Source organism: Clinocottus analis, unplaced genomic scaffold (genome assembly GCF_023055335.1).
Source record: "Clinocottus analis isolate CAN_PGR_092001 unplaced genomic scaffold, fCliAna1.0.p SCAF_13, whole genome shotgun sequence".
NCBI classification, from domain to species: domain Eukaryota; kingdom Metazoa; phylum Chordata; class Actinopteri; order Perciformes; family Cottidae; genus Clinocottus; species Clinocottus analis.
In genome coordinates, this window is record NW_027175854.1 from 16,355,962 (window position 1) to 16,369,126 (window position 13,165).

At 40.5% G+C, this 13,165-nt stretch overlaps 2 protein-coding genes across 3 annotated transcripts; both read left to right on the forward strand.

The window, feature by feature from the left end:
- Nucleotides 1-2,916: 2,916 nt before the first annotated feature.
- On the forward strand, nt 2,917-5,895 carry ptcd2 (pentatricopeptide repeat domain 2). Its single transcript, XM_068574443.1, has 10 exons — nt 2,917-3,040; nt 3,638-3,730; nt 3,815-3,944; nt 4,162-4,279; nt 4,408-4,486; nt 4,576-4,667; nt 4,789-4,902; nt 4,996-5,070; nt 5,160-5,273; nt 5,525-5,895. Exons 1-10 carry the CDS (start codon nt 2,932-2,934, stop codon nt 5,744-5,746), a joined length of 1,146 nt encoding a protein of 381 aa, XP_068430544.1. The 5' UTR covers nt 2,917-2,931; the 3' UTR covers nt 5,747-5,895.
- A 623-nt stretch (nt 5,896-6,518) lies between these two features.
- Nucleotides 6,519-11,897, forward strand: cacfd1 (calcium channel flower domain containing 1). 2 transcript variants are annotated; one of them, XM_068574848.1, is made up of 5 exons: nt 6,519-7,062; nt 8,806-8,878; nt 9,463-9,588; nt 9,757-9,864; nt 10,035-10,241. In XM_068574848.1, exons 1-5 carry the CDS (start codon nt 6,951-6,953, stop codon nt 10,036-10,038), a joined length of 423 nt encoding a protein of 140 aa, XP_068430949.1. In that variant the 5' UTR covers nt 6,519-6,950; the 3' UTR covers nt 10,039-10,241. The 2 variants fall into 2 exon arrangements, with proteins under 2 accessions (XP_068430949.1, XP_068430948.1); XM_068574847.1 differs by lacking the exon at nt 10,035-10,241 and adding an exon at nt 10,250-11,897 and having other exon boundaries at nt 6,528-7,062.
- Nucleotides 11,898-13,165: the final 1,268 nt, after the last annotated feature.

The window sequence follows — 13,165 nt, forward strand, 5'->3', positions numbered from 1 at the left end:
ATAAAGAGCAAATGAATATCATAAATGTAGCGTATAACAAATGAAGAGATCTAAAATATATCAGAATAACATGTAACAATGCCAGAAGGATATGGGTAAGATAACGTACATGTAGAGCGTATTTAACTGGAGTAAAGTGAACTGATGGACCTCAGCAGACGCCCCGGGGACACTAACTGTGAAAGCAGAACAGAGGACGTGTCTCCACAACTCAGCATCTATTTGCTGGACAGTCGGGGTCCACAAGTCCACAGAGCTGATGTCTGAGCCAGTCTCCCAGAGCTGTTTCAGCATGCACTGCACACCAGGACGTGCAGCTCTTATACATCCTCCAATATAGCAGTCCATTATTATACAGATGTGATGCAAAGGAAAGAGCATCTCCATTATTTATCCAAACCCAACAGGCGGCCACAGAGCTAAATGAGTCACTGGGTGAATAGACATGCTTATAAAGGTATGCCATAAGTATTGCGAGGTGGATGGTAACCTATTTAATTGCCTTTTAAGGACAGGGACTTTAGAACAGTTGCACGCTGTCAGACAAAGTGATTAGTACCAGCGGTTTTCCGTGCCCAAACTGTTTCAGTGGGGACATTTATTAATGATGACGGGGCACCCCGGGCACTTTCCAAAATCAAAGGGAAGCGCACGCAGGGATAAATCAAAGAAGATGTAAGAGCTGCTATCTGTCGGCAGAACCTCAATGTTTGGGAAATCAAAGTCGGAGTGCCGAAATAGACCTCCCTTGTTGATTATTGCATTATTTGAGCAACTCAAGGTGAGACTGCACCTGCAGGATAGGTGAGCTACATGTTGGAAACCCTGCTTTTAAATCCATTCAGATACAAACCCGTGCACACAGAGAGAGAGAGAAGCCCACAGAGACACACACACCTTCCAGGATGGCATGAATTATCCAAGGCCTTGTCTCTGATTGGCTGCGCAAGCAATCTCAGCTGGATGGGCTGAGATCTTGTTGCCAGGGCAACAGTGGGGAACTCCCTGTCCCAGCCCTATTTTCTTCTGTGTCTGTCTTTGGAGTCGAGTTAAGAAAGCACCTCAATCATTGTAATGAATCTTCTCCAAGAGTCTGCAGGTTAGCAATTATGTTTACACGGAACGATAATGCATGCAGTGGAAAATCACCACTATATCCTGTTTGAGGAAACAACAAAAAGAACATTAGATTATGATGAAACGTGCACATGCATATGTGCATTTCTGTAATAGGACGTCAAAATGAATCCATAGAAAGTATCTTGATTAGGAGTTGAATTTCAAATGTATTACCACAAATTACCACATTTGTGCAGCAGAGCTCCTTCACTCGGTTATGTAACGCTGTCTAGGTCAATGGGTGCACTCACTAGTGGAAGGTGCTGGTGCTCACCGAGGCGTCCCATGTTAAAGGAGAGTGGAGATGAATGTAAATGGCTTAAAATCTCATTTTAAAAAGGCATATTTAACTTACAATGTTCAACAAAACCACAAGGTTGGACCTAAAATTATTACTGTGCAAGTAAAAAGCTTTAGATGCATTTAAAATATATATTATATATACACATATATCTAATTAATTAATTAATATTGTCAAACCTATATTTAACCAGGACATCTCTTGAAATGTCATGTATTTTACAAGAGAGACCGTACCAAATAGGATGGAGTCACATAAACAATTTAGATAAAGGAGAGAGGACTACATTTAAAACAGTACCGTTCGTCTTACAACATGTTGTGTATGTGGTGTTTGCGTCTCATATGAAGTCGGTTTGGTGAATAATTCAAGGCCTAGGTGCGATGTGCGAAAATGCAATTTTGGTAAATTCAGAAGAGACTCGGAAGCATCCAGAGGATCTGGTGTGATAGTTGTTTGGAACAGAAGAAAGAATTTTAAATTTAGCCCCATATTGTATGAACATATTATACAAAAGTATGAAGATATGCATATATTCCTTGTGTTGCTTAACTATAAAAATGTAACATTCTATATCTTTAATTTTAGCGAACATGGCAGACAGAAAACACAATGAAAATGCAGAATATCTAAAAAAATAATATTAAGTATTAATTTATCTTTAAAAGCTACAGTAGATAGGTATAAAGGACAAAAGCCTGAAAGATGTATACAACATTAGATTAGATAATATTAATAACTACACAAGCATTTAACCACAAGTCAAAAACCAGTAAGGTACAGAGTAATATACAGATATGGAAATATCTGTTAACTATAATTGTAAATTATATTAACTAAATAATCATGAACAGTGTGGGGTAGGGATATACTCAAATATATTGCATTTAGTATGAACAGTGTCAAATGAATACAATAATGTGTATCACTAAAATATATATAGAGATTATTTTCAATACGTATTGCAATAGCAACCAAAGCCAATGGCAGGCCAACCGTGTATGAATGTGAATGAGTTATTAAACAAAGTTTGTTATTATTCAGTATTATGTCTTAAACTTTCTGAGAGCAGCAAACTCGGCAGACATGTTAAACGTCTAATACAACAGCGCCACATCGAGGTTTAAAGATTAACAACTTTATGGTATTAAAATGCTTATCCAGCTTAAACATGGAAGACGTAGCAGAAAATAATATTATTCATAGAACTAATAGAGTAGAAATACATACCAACAGCATGAATGATGCAGAATTAAAAGCACTGTAGACGACACTGTGGACGACTCACAGGGCGCGGCCATATTGGGCGATACCAAAATGGCGTACTGCGTATCACAACATTAAAGTAAATAGTTACACACTCTTTTTTTACTCCAATTAGAATAGTTATTATGTACCAGTGCATTATAATGTCCCTTACTATTAATATTATAAACCGGAATTGTATACCTATATAATGTATCTAATCGTACCCCATGGTTTTCAGCTCCTTGGTACAGTCACTGGGCAATATGGCGCTGGCCAGGGTTGGTAAATGTTGTCGGTCGTTAGTACGTGATCCCTCCAAAGTAGCGTTTTGTGGTGTTATACAGCCAGGTTGGATTGAAGCTTGCGTAGGAGGTAAGATCAATAAAAGCCGTCGATACGGTTCTCTGTTTGTGACCTTTAAAATGGGCTGTTTTTTTTTTTTTTTTTTATTTTTTTTTAAAGAAGCCACGTTAGGAGCTGGCCCCAAATGTTTATAAAAGTACTGTACTGACTGCACGTCTTTAAACTTCATAACAATCCAACAACACGTTTATCTGGGATTTCCCTCTAATATAACAGTCTACTATTAATCTGAAGTGAAATACATTTAATTGCTTCAGTTAGTTGCTTTGCAGGTTATGGCTGTTGGTACAAAATATAACTAATAATGTATCATATTATTGTAGTTTTAATTGAAATGAGCTCCACCTTTATCAGCCACAACATCCAAATGTACAATTTAATGCATCACAAATTATAATCCATTAAAATATACTGTGTATTACTTTGAAATGGGCCACGCCGCATAATGAGTACATTTATTTGTGGTACATTTTCATTTTATAGTAAAAGTACATTTTGGTTCTAATACTTTATTATTCTCATTTAGTAAGATTTTAAATGCAGAACTTTTAATTGTATTATTGATACTCTTATTTTAGTAGTTAATGGCAATTGTTTCCTCTGCAGCGAAGAGGCATCTGTTGTCAGAAGATGTTATCAAACTGCAAGACTTCCAGCAAAAGAAGCTGGCTGTGGCTCATCTCGTCACTGGATCGAATGGTGCAGTAGTTCTCCTCAACGGCTCCACAGCTGCAGTTTAATGTTATTTTGTTCTGAGCTCATGTTCTCACCCCTGTTTTACAGGAAATTATTTTGAGCTGTTCAGCCAGAAGATGCAAAGAAATGAGCTGATTCTGAGAGATGAGCTGAAGCTTCTCCTTCACTTGTGCCAGTCTGCCGATGACATGGTGATAGCAAGAGATGCCATTCACAGGTGCGGTACATCCTTTTTATTTGCAATTTTGTAACTCATATCCACACTTTCTTGCAAAGTAGATAAGTAGATGTTCCATGTTCATCCTCTTCTCTTTTTTTCTCTGAATTGCCTTTGACAAACATGAAGCATAGCGAAACAAATATGTCTTGAAAGGCTATAATCTTGTTAGCTGAATTATGCACGTATTCTGGGATCTTTTGCTTACACTCACAAGGTATCACGCAGAGAACCGGAACTTGGTGCACGGAGAGTTCAAGTTTGGTCCACTCTTTGTGAGACTATGCTACGAGCTGAGTCTGGAGAGCTTGGCCGCTGCTACACTGACAGATAAGGTGAAATGTTTCATGGACCAAAACCCTTGTTACAGACAAAGTGCCATAAGTGACAACACTTGGACAGAATTTATATTTCTAAGAGATAAATTAGACTTGCTAACATTTCCTCTCGCTTGTCTGAACAGAATATGAGTGGATTTTTCAGCGACACAACCTCCTTTAACATCACCATAGACATGTTATTCACTAAAGGCTCTTATGAAAGTAAGTGACAGAATAACTTCCCAGTTGTTTTTTCCCCCTCTGAAAACCTCATCACATGTGTATAATATTCCCCACCCTCGCTATTGCAGATGCCTTGGAGGTACTTCGAACCATGAGGGACCAAGGTATACCATTCAACAAAGACACATTGACACTGGCAGCTGGCACCTGCTATAAACTGGTAATCCAGCAATACATTTGTATTAAGTCTGTTTCAAAATTACCGTCCTTGAAGTTATGTTTGTTTTAAGAGATAAGAAAACTCTTCACGGTCAGCTAATGTTCTGCGTTGTGTTGTTCAGAACACTGCGGAGTCCTACAGGATCTGCACTGCTCTGATAGAGGAGGAACAGACCAAAGGGCTCCCCATCCCTAGACATATGTACTGCTTTGCTGTAGCATTAGCACTTAGACAAGTGAGTTTTATCTTCTTCTTCCATTCATTTAATTCATGCAGAAAAATTGTGCAAAGTTGGTGATTAGTTTTTTCTGTCTTGTATTTGTTCCAGAGTGACATAGAAACGGCACAGTCGTTGTATTCACAAATAATGAGCACTGAAAGTAGATTATGCCAAAATCTGAAGGTAAGGGTGCCTCATTAAACTGCGGTATGCATTGTGTTTTTCCCTTTTTGTTAAATTATGCTAATTATTTTTTCTTTGTGGTGATTTAGGTCCTAATACTAGCAATGTCTGGAGCGGTGATGGATGCTGTCTCCGTCCTGTCTGCAGCCATGTTGTCTAAAAGCCCTTATTTTGTAAAAAAGACAGAATTTTCTCAGGAAGTGGTAAGTCTCGCTCAGTACGTTAGATAAAACTAAAACTCAAACAGAAGCAAAAGATGCAGACAGTTATTCATTATTTATCCTGTAAGTTTTTTTTCTGTGAGTAAAAGCTAAGCTAGAAATAAGAAGGTTCAACATAACCTTTATTGGTATTGTTAATCAGAAATTACTTAAGCTCTAGAGGTGTATATCTAAATCACTCCACAAACTGCTGTGATCTGGTTCGCTCAGTGACCTCTTGTGACCCGCTTCAGGTGGATTTGCTGTGTTTAAAGAGTGAGGGCGGACCACACATGATGAAAGTGGAGCAGATCGTGAAGCATCTCGAGCGAGTCAATCATGTGACCCAGCAGACCATCGATGGCATGCTCTGCCAAACGTCCACGGGGAAGAGGAAGCCAGTGCTGTTAATGGGGGGGAGGAAGACCAGTCGAAGAACTCTGAAGTCACTACAGTCCACTCTGCTGTCGGAGTGAGAGAAGCCGTGTGTCGTTCCAAAGCCTGTTGTCACTAAGGGCTCTGGTATGAGGCTGAAAGCAATCAGCCAAGCAACACTGACTGGTTTGTGTGGACTTTGTTCCTTTTCACTGCATCTACCTCTCCTTAAACACTGACTCAGACTGGACTTTTGTCTGGTTGTCTTTTGTCATCCCTCGCCAAATCATGATGAGAGGTCACAACAGGCGCTTTAACGAAAAGTTGCTGCGAGAAAACGTTCAGATAGGTATGGTTTTCCTTGCATGGACGGATAAACAGATATTGAGTGATTTGGGAAGAATGTGTTGGATATAGAAGTGTGAATGAGTGATTAAATATAATCGTATATTTAAAAGTAAAAACAAAAATGCTTTGTCTGGTTTTAATGTGACGGGATACCGGTAAAATTGGGTTTATTTTGGCCATGTTTCATTTCTGTCTTTAAACAATAGCGAGGTCATATATGTACATTGAAACTGTGTTGTCTGCTGCAATCACCCCTGTTTATACGGGCAAAGAACAGATCACTGATGGCTGTCAACATGAGGCTTTAGCAGTTTGATAGTGAGTATCTCCAAATATCCTGTTCTTCTCTATAATTTCACTGCAGGTGATCGCGGCAAATAAAACCTGTTTCCATGTTCATATTGGCACCTGGCCATTGTTTTAAGATGAATCTTTTTAAACATTTTTGGCATTTTTAGCTCGAATGTGATAGTAGCACATGAGGTGAAAATATCCTAAAAACTGTCTCTCCCAAAATATTTATAAAAATATTTACAACGCCGAAAATCTGCTGACCCTAGCAGCTGCCTGCATGTAAACAAACGGCGCTCCCACAATGCACCGCGGGCATCGGCTAACAACAGCCAGGGAGGAGAACAACGGCGCAGGTTAGCATTAGCTAGCCGGCTAGCTGGTGCTACCTCACGGAGGGGAGGGCTTGGGGGGCTGTGTGGAAAAGCAGCTGGACACAAACAAACACACAAAGGACAGAAAATATCTTCTTTTTTTTAAATACTCAAGATTAATTTAAATTGGCATTGCCGACGGGGACCGCTGTGTCGTACGAGTTAAGTTTTAGACGTTAGTTTAGTCGAGACGAGCCCCGCGGTACTAAACATCGCTGTATTGACAGTATTGACATCTGTAAACACTGGATCAGCTTCACTTAACGGCGCAGGAAAAACACCGAAACACGCCATGAGCACCGAGGCAGAGACCCCGGCGTCCGGTAAAGTCACCCCGGAGGACGATGGCATGACGTGGTGGTACCGATGGCTCTGCAAAATAGCCGGAGTTTTGGGAGGAATATGTGAGTATAAACTGTCAAATGTTATGTTGGTATAAATAAACACATAGGCCGCTGAGATGGCGTTCATCCCTAAATCCCGCAGAAGCTGCACGCATGCTGCGATTTTAGCCCTCTCGTGTGATGTGTGTCTGTTTACGAGGACGTTAAGTTTCTGCTACTTCGCAGGGAGGATTTTATTGCCATGTCAGCATTACTTTTACGCTGATTGTGTGCAACCTCCTGCATTAATATAAGTGGGGAGAGTATAACCAGGATAGAAAGGGCACCAGATTGCTATTTTTGAAATTTTGTTTTATTGTTTACAATTCTCACTCAAATTGAGGCAGACACAAGCCAGACAAAACGCTTTGTTGCAGCGCATCGTCCCCTCCCTGCTGCAGCAGCCGTGTGGGACACTGCCTGTTGGGCTCATTTCACAACAGTTATGAACACACACAATCCACAAAATCAGCATCTTTCACTGCTTTCCCTCTGGGAAAGTGGCTTTTACAGCTGGATCTGCATCTGTTGTTTTTTCCAGCAGCATTTGCAGCTGCACCTTCACAGTGACACCAGAGTCCCAGTGTCTGTATCACATAAACCACCCACACTGCATATTCAATGGGCTCTGTATTATTAAGGAGGCTACATGGCCTAAAGGATCAGGATATGTGCCACATTGTTCCACTGGCCTGGTAGATCACATGGAAACAAGACGTGTTGACCCTCTCTTGATTTCCTAAAGATCATATTTAGCACTTGCTAGGTGTTTTGGAATGGCTGTCAAAAGTTTTAAAACACCTATTGCGTTGTCGTTTTGGTTAAATATCAAACAATGCATGCTCTTTTATGAATATCATATAAGTATAAATGAGAAATAATAGACATTGGTGACTAAGTTTGTGACTGAAGTGTCGTTACATCTTGTTTACTACTTAGTAGAAGGAATACACTTTCATGTGTGGATTCTGAAGGTGTGATAAAAAGCCTTAGTTAAAAAAAATAGCATTATTATTCCAGAGCTAAAATTATTGTAATTGCTGATGAGTAAAATGTATTGGTATTAATCTTTGTTTATTTTTTTTTATGCAAAAACTCCAAATATACTCAGGTTCCAGTTTGTATTCTGATTCCACATGTAAACAGTTTTTGACTTTTCGTTGAACAAAACAAACCGTTTCATGTCACCTTCAGCTCTGGAAAACTGTGCAACAAGCTCTAATGTTTTACTAAGTTATTTATTAAAGAAAAAAAAATAATAGTCAGATTAAGTGACGAAACGGTTACCAGACAGCTCACACCAACAGCCGACACTCCTTTAATTGTGTTCACATATTGTAAATATGCCATAAGGTTTTTTTTATACCTCTAAGACTGCCATCACAGGTTGATTTCAGCTGACTGCTGTGATGTTAATTGCTTTTGTCGACTCGCTTCCACAAGTGCGATGTTATTATAGTACACATTATCTCAGAAACTACCAACGAATTCCCACACGGAGAACATGTTGATATGACACTGAAAAGCCAGTAAAGGCCTGTATTAACAATGCTCCTATTATCATTAAAGGAGCCTTAGGAAATGTAGCCTGCTTTGATTTTTAGACTATTACAATAAGTGTTTCAAATTTGATATGGGTTAAACTTGTGCTGCGCTCGGAAGACGTGCCTGTGTTTGTTTCTTGTGTTTTTGTATCCACATCCTGTTGTGTCTCCTGCTGCTTGTGTGTCTTAGTAATTGGCGCTTTACCTTGTTGTCTTGCAGCCTGTGCCATCGCAGGAGTGTGGAACTGTGTCACTGTGAACCCTTTGAACATTGCTGCAGGAGTCTGGATGGTGTAAGTATCTTGTTACGCTTATTGAGATGTTAGCATGCATAAAATAGCTCATTTTTATCCCATAAGCCTCAACATTTCTGATACTTATTGCTATTACAAGAGAAGAAATAAGCCTCATTTCAGCTCAGGTTCATCTCGCTGTCACAGTGCAAAGTGGACGTGTTGTTTTAAACAGCCGGATAATCATTTCATCTATTGGATGAGACAATACTTTTATTGTTCTGCTGCAGTTTGACCAAGGTGTCAGACGCAAGTAAGCTGGTTCTATTATCGTTTTACTAGACATCTGACTGAAAGCTATGTACAAACTATGTTAAGATATCAATGACCTTATCATGTTCCTCCACGACCTCATCACCATGTTCCTAATGCTCCTTCACTTCAGCCTTCCATGCAGCGTGTGATTTGGGGCTTCTTCAGAGGAAGAAGTAGCATGTTGTGGTCACATGGAAAGTTGGTCAAAAGTCATGGAAATCCATTGGTCAAAATGTGCTGTGTTTAAATTCCCCCAGACCTGAGTGGCAGAGTATTTGAGATGGAAGAACGTGAGTTAATTCAATGCTGTGTTTGTGTCCTCTCTCCAGGTTGAATGCCTTCGTGCTGTTCCTGTGTGAAGTCCCGTTCTGTTGCCAGTTCATAGAGTTCGCTAACGCAGTAGCAGCCCGCGCAGACAAATTCAAACCCTGGCAGAAAGCCTTCTTCTACTGCGGGTGAGAACAGCTCTGCATCGCACACAGGTCGCGTCAGTCGCGACCGCGAGTCTCTGGGAGTGATACACGTTGCACTTTCTATTTTGGGGCGACGTGTTCCTTCTATATTGCAGCGTTTGATATGATTTCCTGACTTTTTTTCTCCCCTCTTCGTCTTTCGGTGCTCAGGATGGCTCTGTTTCCTGTGTTCTTGAGTTTCTCCTTCACAACCCTGTTTGGAAACGGCATCGCCTTCGCCACAGGAGTGCTGTACGGCCTCGCGTCTTTAGGCAAAAAGTAAGATGTCTGTTAGCAGCTTTCGGCATGTAGTAATGTAATGCACTGCTCTGGTGAAGCAGGGAGAAGGAACAATGACATTTTCACTCTATTTAAAGGAAAACTGTACAATACAGACATATAATTAATCATATCTCTTGATGTCTCTCATAATAACGCTCCTCTAAAAGGTGACATTAAAACTCTCATTAAATGCACTAATCCACATTATAATCACCCAATTACATTCTTATATTTTATGCTTTTACAGCTCTAATGAGTCTTTACAGATGCCAATTAACTTCTGACAACTAACATTGTCATCCTCTCCTGTCGTACCTGCTTCCTCTTTGTTTCTACCCGTCTCTTTGTTCCCCTCCTCCTCCTCTTGCGTCCTCTCTCTCAGGGGAGACGCCGTGACGTACGCCAGACTGCAGCATCAGAAACAGGACGAAGAGAAGATGGCGGAAACGGCAAACGGGGCTCCGGAGTGAGGCGTCCGCCTTCCCGACCCTCCTCTACACTCTTTCAGCTTCTTCAGCCATCGTCCCATGCTCCTTTTCTGTCCCCCCCCCCCGTTTCTGTCGCTACATCCTTATGATACTGAGTTTATTTAGTGACTTAAACTGCTGCATTCTTGTTCGTGTCCAAGCAGATTGGATTCAATCCCTTTTTTGTTCGGTACCTAGCGTGTACACGGTATGTCACAAGGGAGACTCCGTAACTTAAACAGTCAGCTTTTGTTTTTATGGTTTGTGGTCTTCTTATGGGTTGTATTTCTTTGTGTGTTTCCCTTTTGTTGTCGTTTTGTCGTAAACCCTTTTTCAGCAGGAATAATGTAAGCTGCGTCTCTTTAAGCCTGAGAGCCTTTGCAAGAAATCCCAATAGAAATGAATGTGATTGTAAAATGTGACTTCAGGTTATTTGCTCTGACTTTGAGGCTGTGATTCAGAGTCACCGCATATCTGTATTTAGTGGTCCCCTCAGTTTCTCCCGATATTTGAATCCCAAAATGTACGTTCATTGAATTACTCGAGTCAAGAGAAGAGGAAACGATTTTAAACCCACAAAACTCTGATTTGCAGCCTGAAAGATTTTTAAATCGGCATTCGGGATATGTTTAACATTTGGAATGTATCTGGTGTACCCAAAGATAAACACAGTTTATGCTTTTCATAGTATCTTTAATTGGTTTGAGCTCAGCTGAGGTATTATGGCATTAACCCTTTGGTAGCAGAGCCTCTGACAGAGAGGGAATTTAACTAAACACTTTTAGTGCGTGCGTGAGCTTGTTTTATGTCTCATTCCTCGTGATCGAGCAGCCGGTAGCAAAGTTGTGGCTGCGAATGATGTGGTACGTTATTTAAAACTGAATGTGCACTTCCTTTTTTATTATCCTTTTTAAAACGTGTTTTGAATATATATTTTGAAAACTGAATATCTGCGGTGGTAATTATTAATTGGTACGCTCTACCAAAACACATTCAATGCAGGGAGGTGTCTGGATTCGGGGACTAAAGGCTCTGTATTCCACACATTCACCAAAGCCATGGTTTGCCTTTTTGTCACTCAAATGAGGTACGCAGCGGTCAGCAATGTACGATTTGTGTTTGTGTTGTTTTGTTGCCTCGCCTTGCCTCTGTTGTGTCATCGTTAATAAGGACGCTTTGGGAATAATCGTTTACCTCTTCCAGCTGTTTCTATCCTTAAATCTCTTACTGGCTGGTCAGTGACGGAGTGGATTTATCGCACATCACCTCCAGCTCTCAGGTGTCATATTCGACAATGCACAACGCGCAGAAACAAAGCAGTTATGCATCGATCATAGACGTGTGCTAACGAGCATAAGCATCACTATGAAATACTGTCACTTGAGCTGATAAAGGAATAGTTTGTGTAGCATTTAAAATATGCACAATCAGCTTCCACAAGGGATTGAACACACACACACATACACACCAGCAGTATGCTACAGTCTGACACTACACTCACTAACACTACTGTTTTGGTTGAATGTTAAGTACAATAAACGGCGTTCCTTGTCCACAAACATCCATCTACATGTATTTTATTGCGTTTTATTGTGTTTGATTTGATGGATTTTACATTCTACACTATTAATAATAATAAAAGCATTAATGGTATTCGCAAAACTAATTGCAATGCAACTAATGATAATAGTAATAATAATAGCAGGACCAGGGTCCACGTAAACCTGTGAGGAGAGAAAGCGCAAAGACTCTGGAGAAAGAGCAGAGTCAGTAATGTGCATTAATGCTGCATGAATTCTGCAGGGCCGAGAAAGTTAACAATGTGTTATAATGCCAAACAGCAAAGATTTTAAGATCCTTATGGTGGCACCAAACATCCTGACAACAATTAAAACTAGAAAGAGCATTTCCTGCTGAAAATGCGTTGGAATGCAAAAAGCTGAAGCTTATAGCTGAAATATTTGAAAGAAATAGCTGAATATAGCTGAACATAGTGGAATATAGCTTAAATTAGCTAAATATGGCTAAATATAGTTGAAAATGAAAGAATAGCTGAATATATGTAAAAATAGCTGAATATATTAATATAGCTGAAAATAGCGGAATAGATGAATATATAAATAAATAGCAAATCATTATTGAAAATATAGAAAAGGCAAAATACCTGCTGAAAAATTTTACAGTTCAAAGTCATTTAATTGAACTGTTGAAAATTCTTGTCGTTTAAATGTATAATTGGAAAAGTTGAAAGGAAAACTGCATCATCTAAATCAGGGGTGTCAAACATACGACTCGGCCCGCCACAGTGTCCAGTCCATCAGAAGAAAAAAAAAGTTTTTTTGAAACATTAAAATCTGCTATAGGTGGGGTTTGAACCACTGACCCTTTGCTCCTAAGACGGAGTTGCTAACCACTGACCTACAGGTGCAGTTGGTGAAACACCTGATATTATTGACTGTCTACAAAACCATCTGTCAAACCTCAGAACGTGAACGTCAGGGACGCTGTTAATCCTGACGTCTATAACCAAAGTGACCTGCACACACGCGCGCACAGACACACACAAACGTGCACGCGACCATAATAACACGTTAACGCGGCCGTTCGCGCGCGCACGGCCGTGCACGCGCGCGGCCGTTGAGGCGCGGGCGCACCCGTTGGCGAGCGTTTACACGCGCGGCCGTTTCACGTTAGTGGGCGTTTACGTGTGCTGCCGTTCACGCGCGAGCACAGCCGTTCATGTGCGCGACCCGTTCGCGTGTGCGGCCGCTTACGTACCTGCTGCCTGTAGATGCACAGACCAAAGGGCTGCTGCTGGGGACGGACCTGCT

Bases quoted from the DNA above. Each gene is read 5' to 3' on its own strand.
- ptcd2 (XM_068574443.1), top strand. From the start codon at position 2,932: ATGGCGCTGGCCAGGGTTGGTAAATGTTGTCGGTCGTTAGTACGTGAT. The intron at 3,041-3,637 runs GTAAGATCAATA...TTTCCTCTGCAG, and splicing joins GATTGAAGCTTGCGTAGGAG to CGAAGAGGCATCTGTTGTCA. The intron at 4,903-4,995 runs GTGAGTTTTATC...TATTTGTTCCAG, and splicing joins TAGCATTAGCACTTAGACAA to AGTGACATAGAAACGGCACA.
- cacfd1 (XM_068574847.1), top strand. From the start codon at position 6,951: ATGAGCACCGAGGCAGAGACCCCGGCGTCCGGTAAAGTCACCCCGGAG. The intron at 9,589-9,756 runs GTGAGAACAGCT...TTCGGTGCTCAG, and splicing joins AAAGCCTTCTTCTACTGCGG to GATGGCTCTGTTTCCTGTGT. The intron at 9,865-10,249 runs GTAAGATGTCTG...CCTCTCTCTCAG, and splicing joins CTCGCGTCTTTAGGCAAAAA to GGGAGACGCCGTGACGTACG.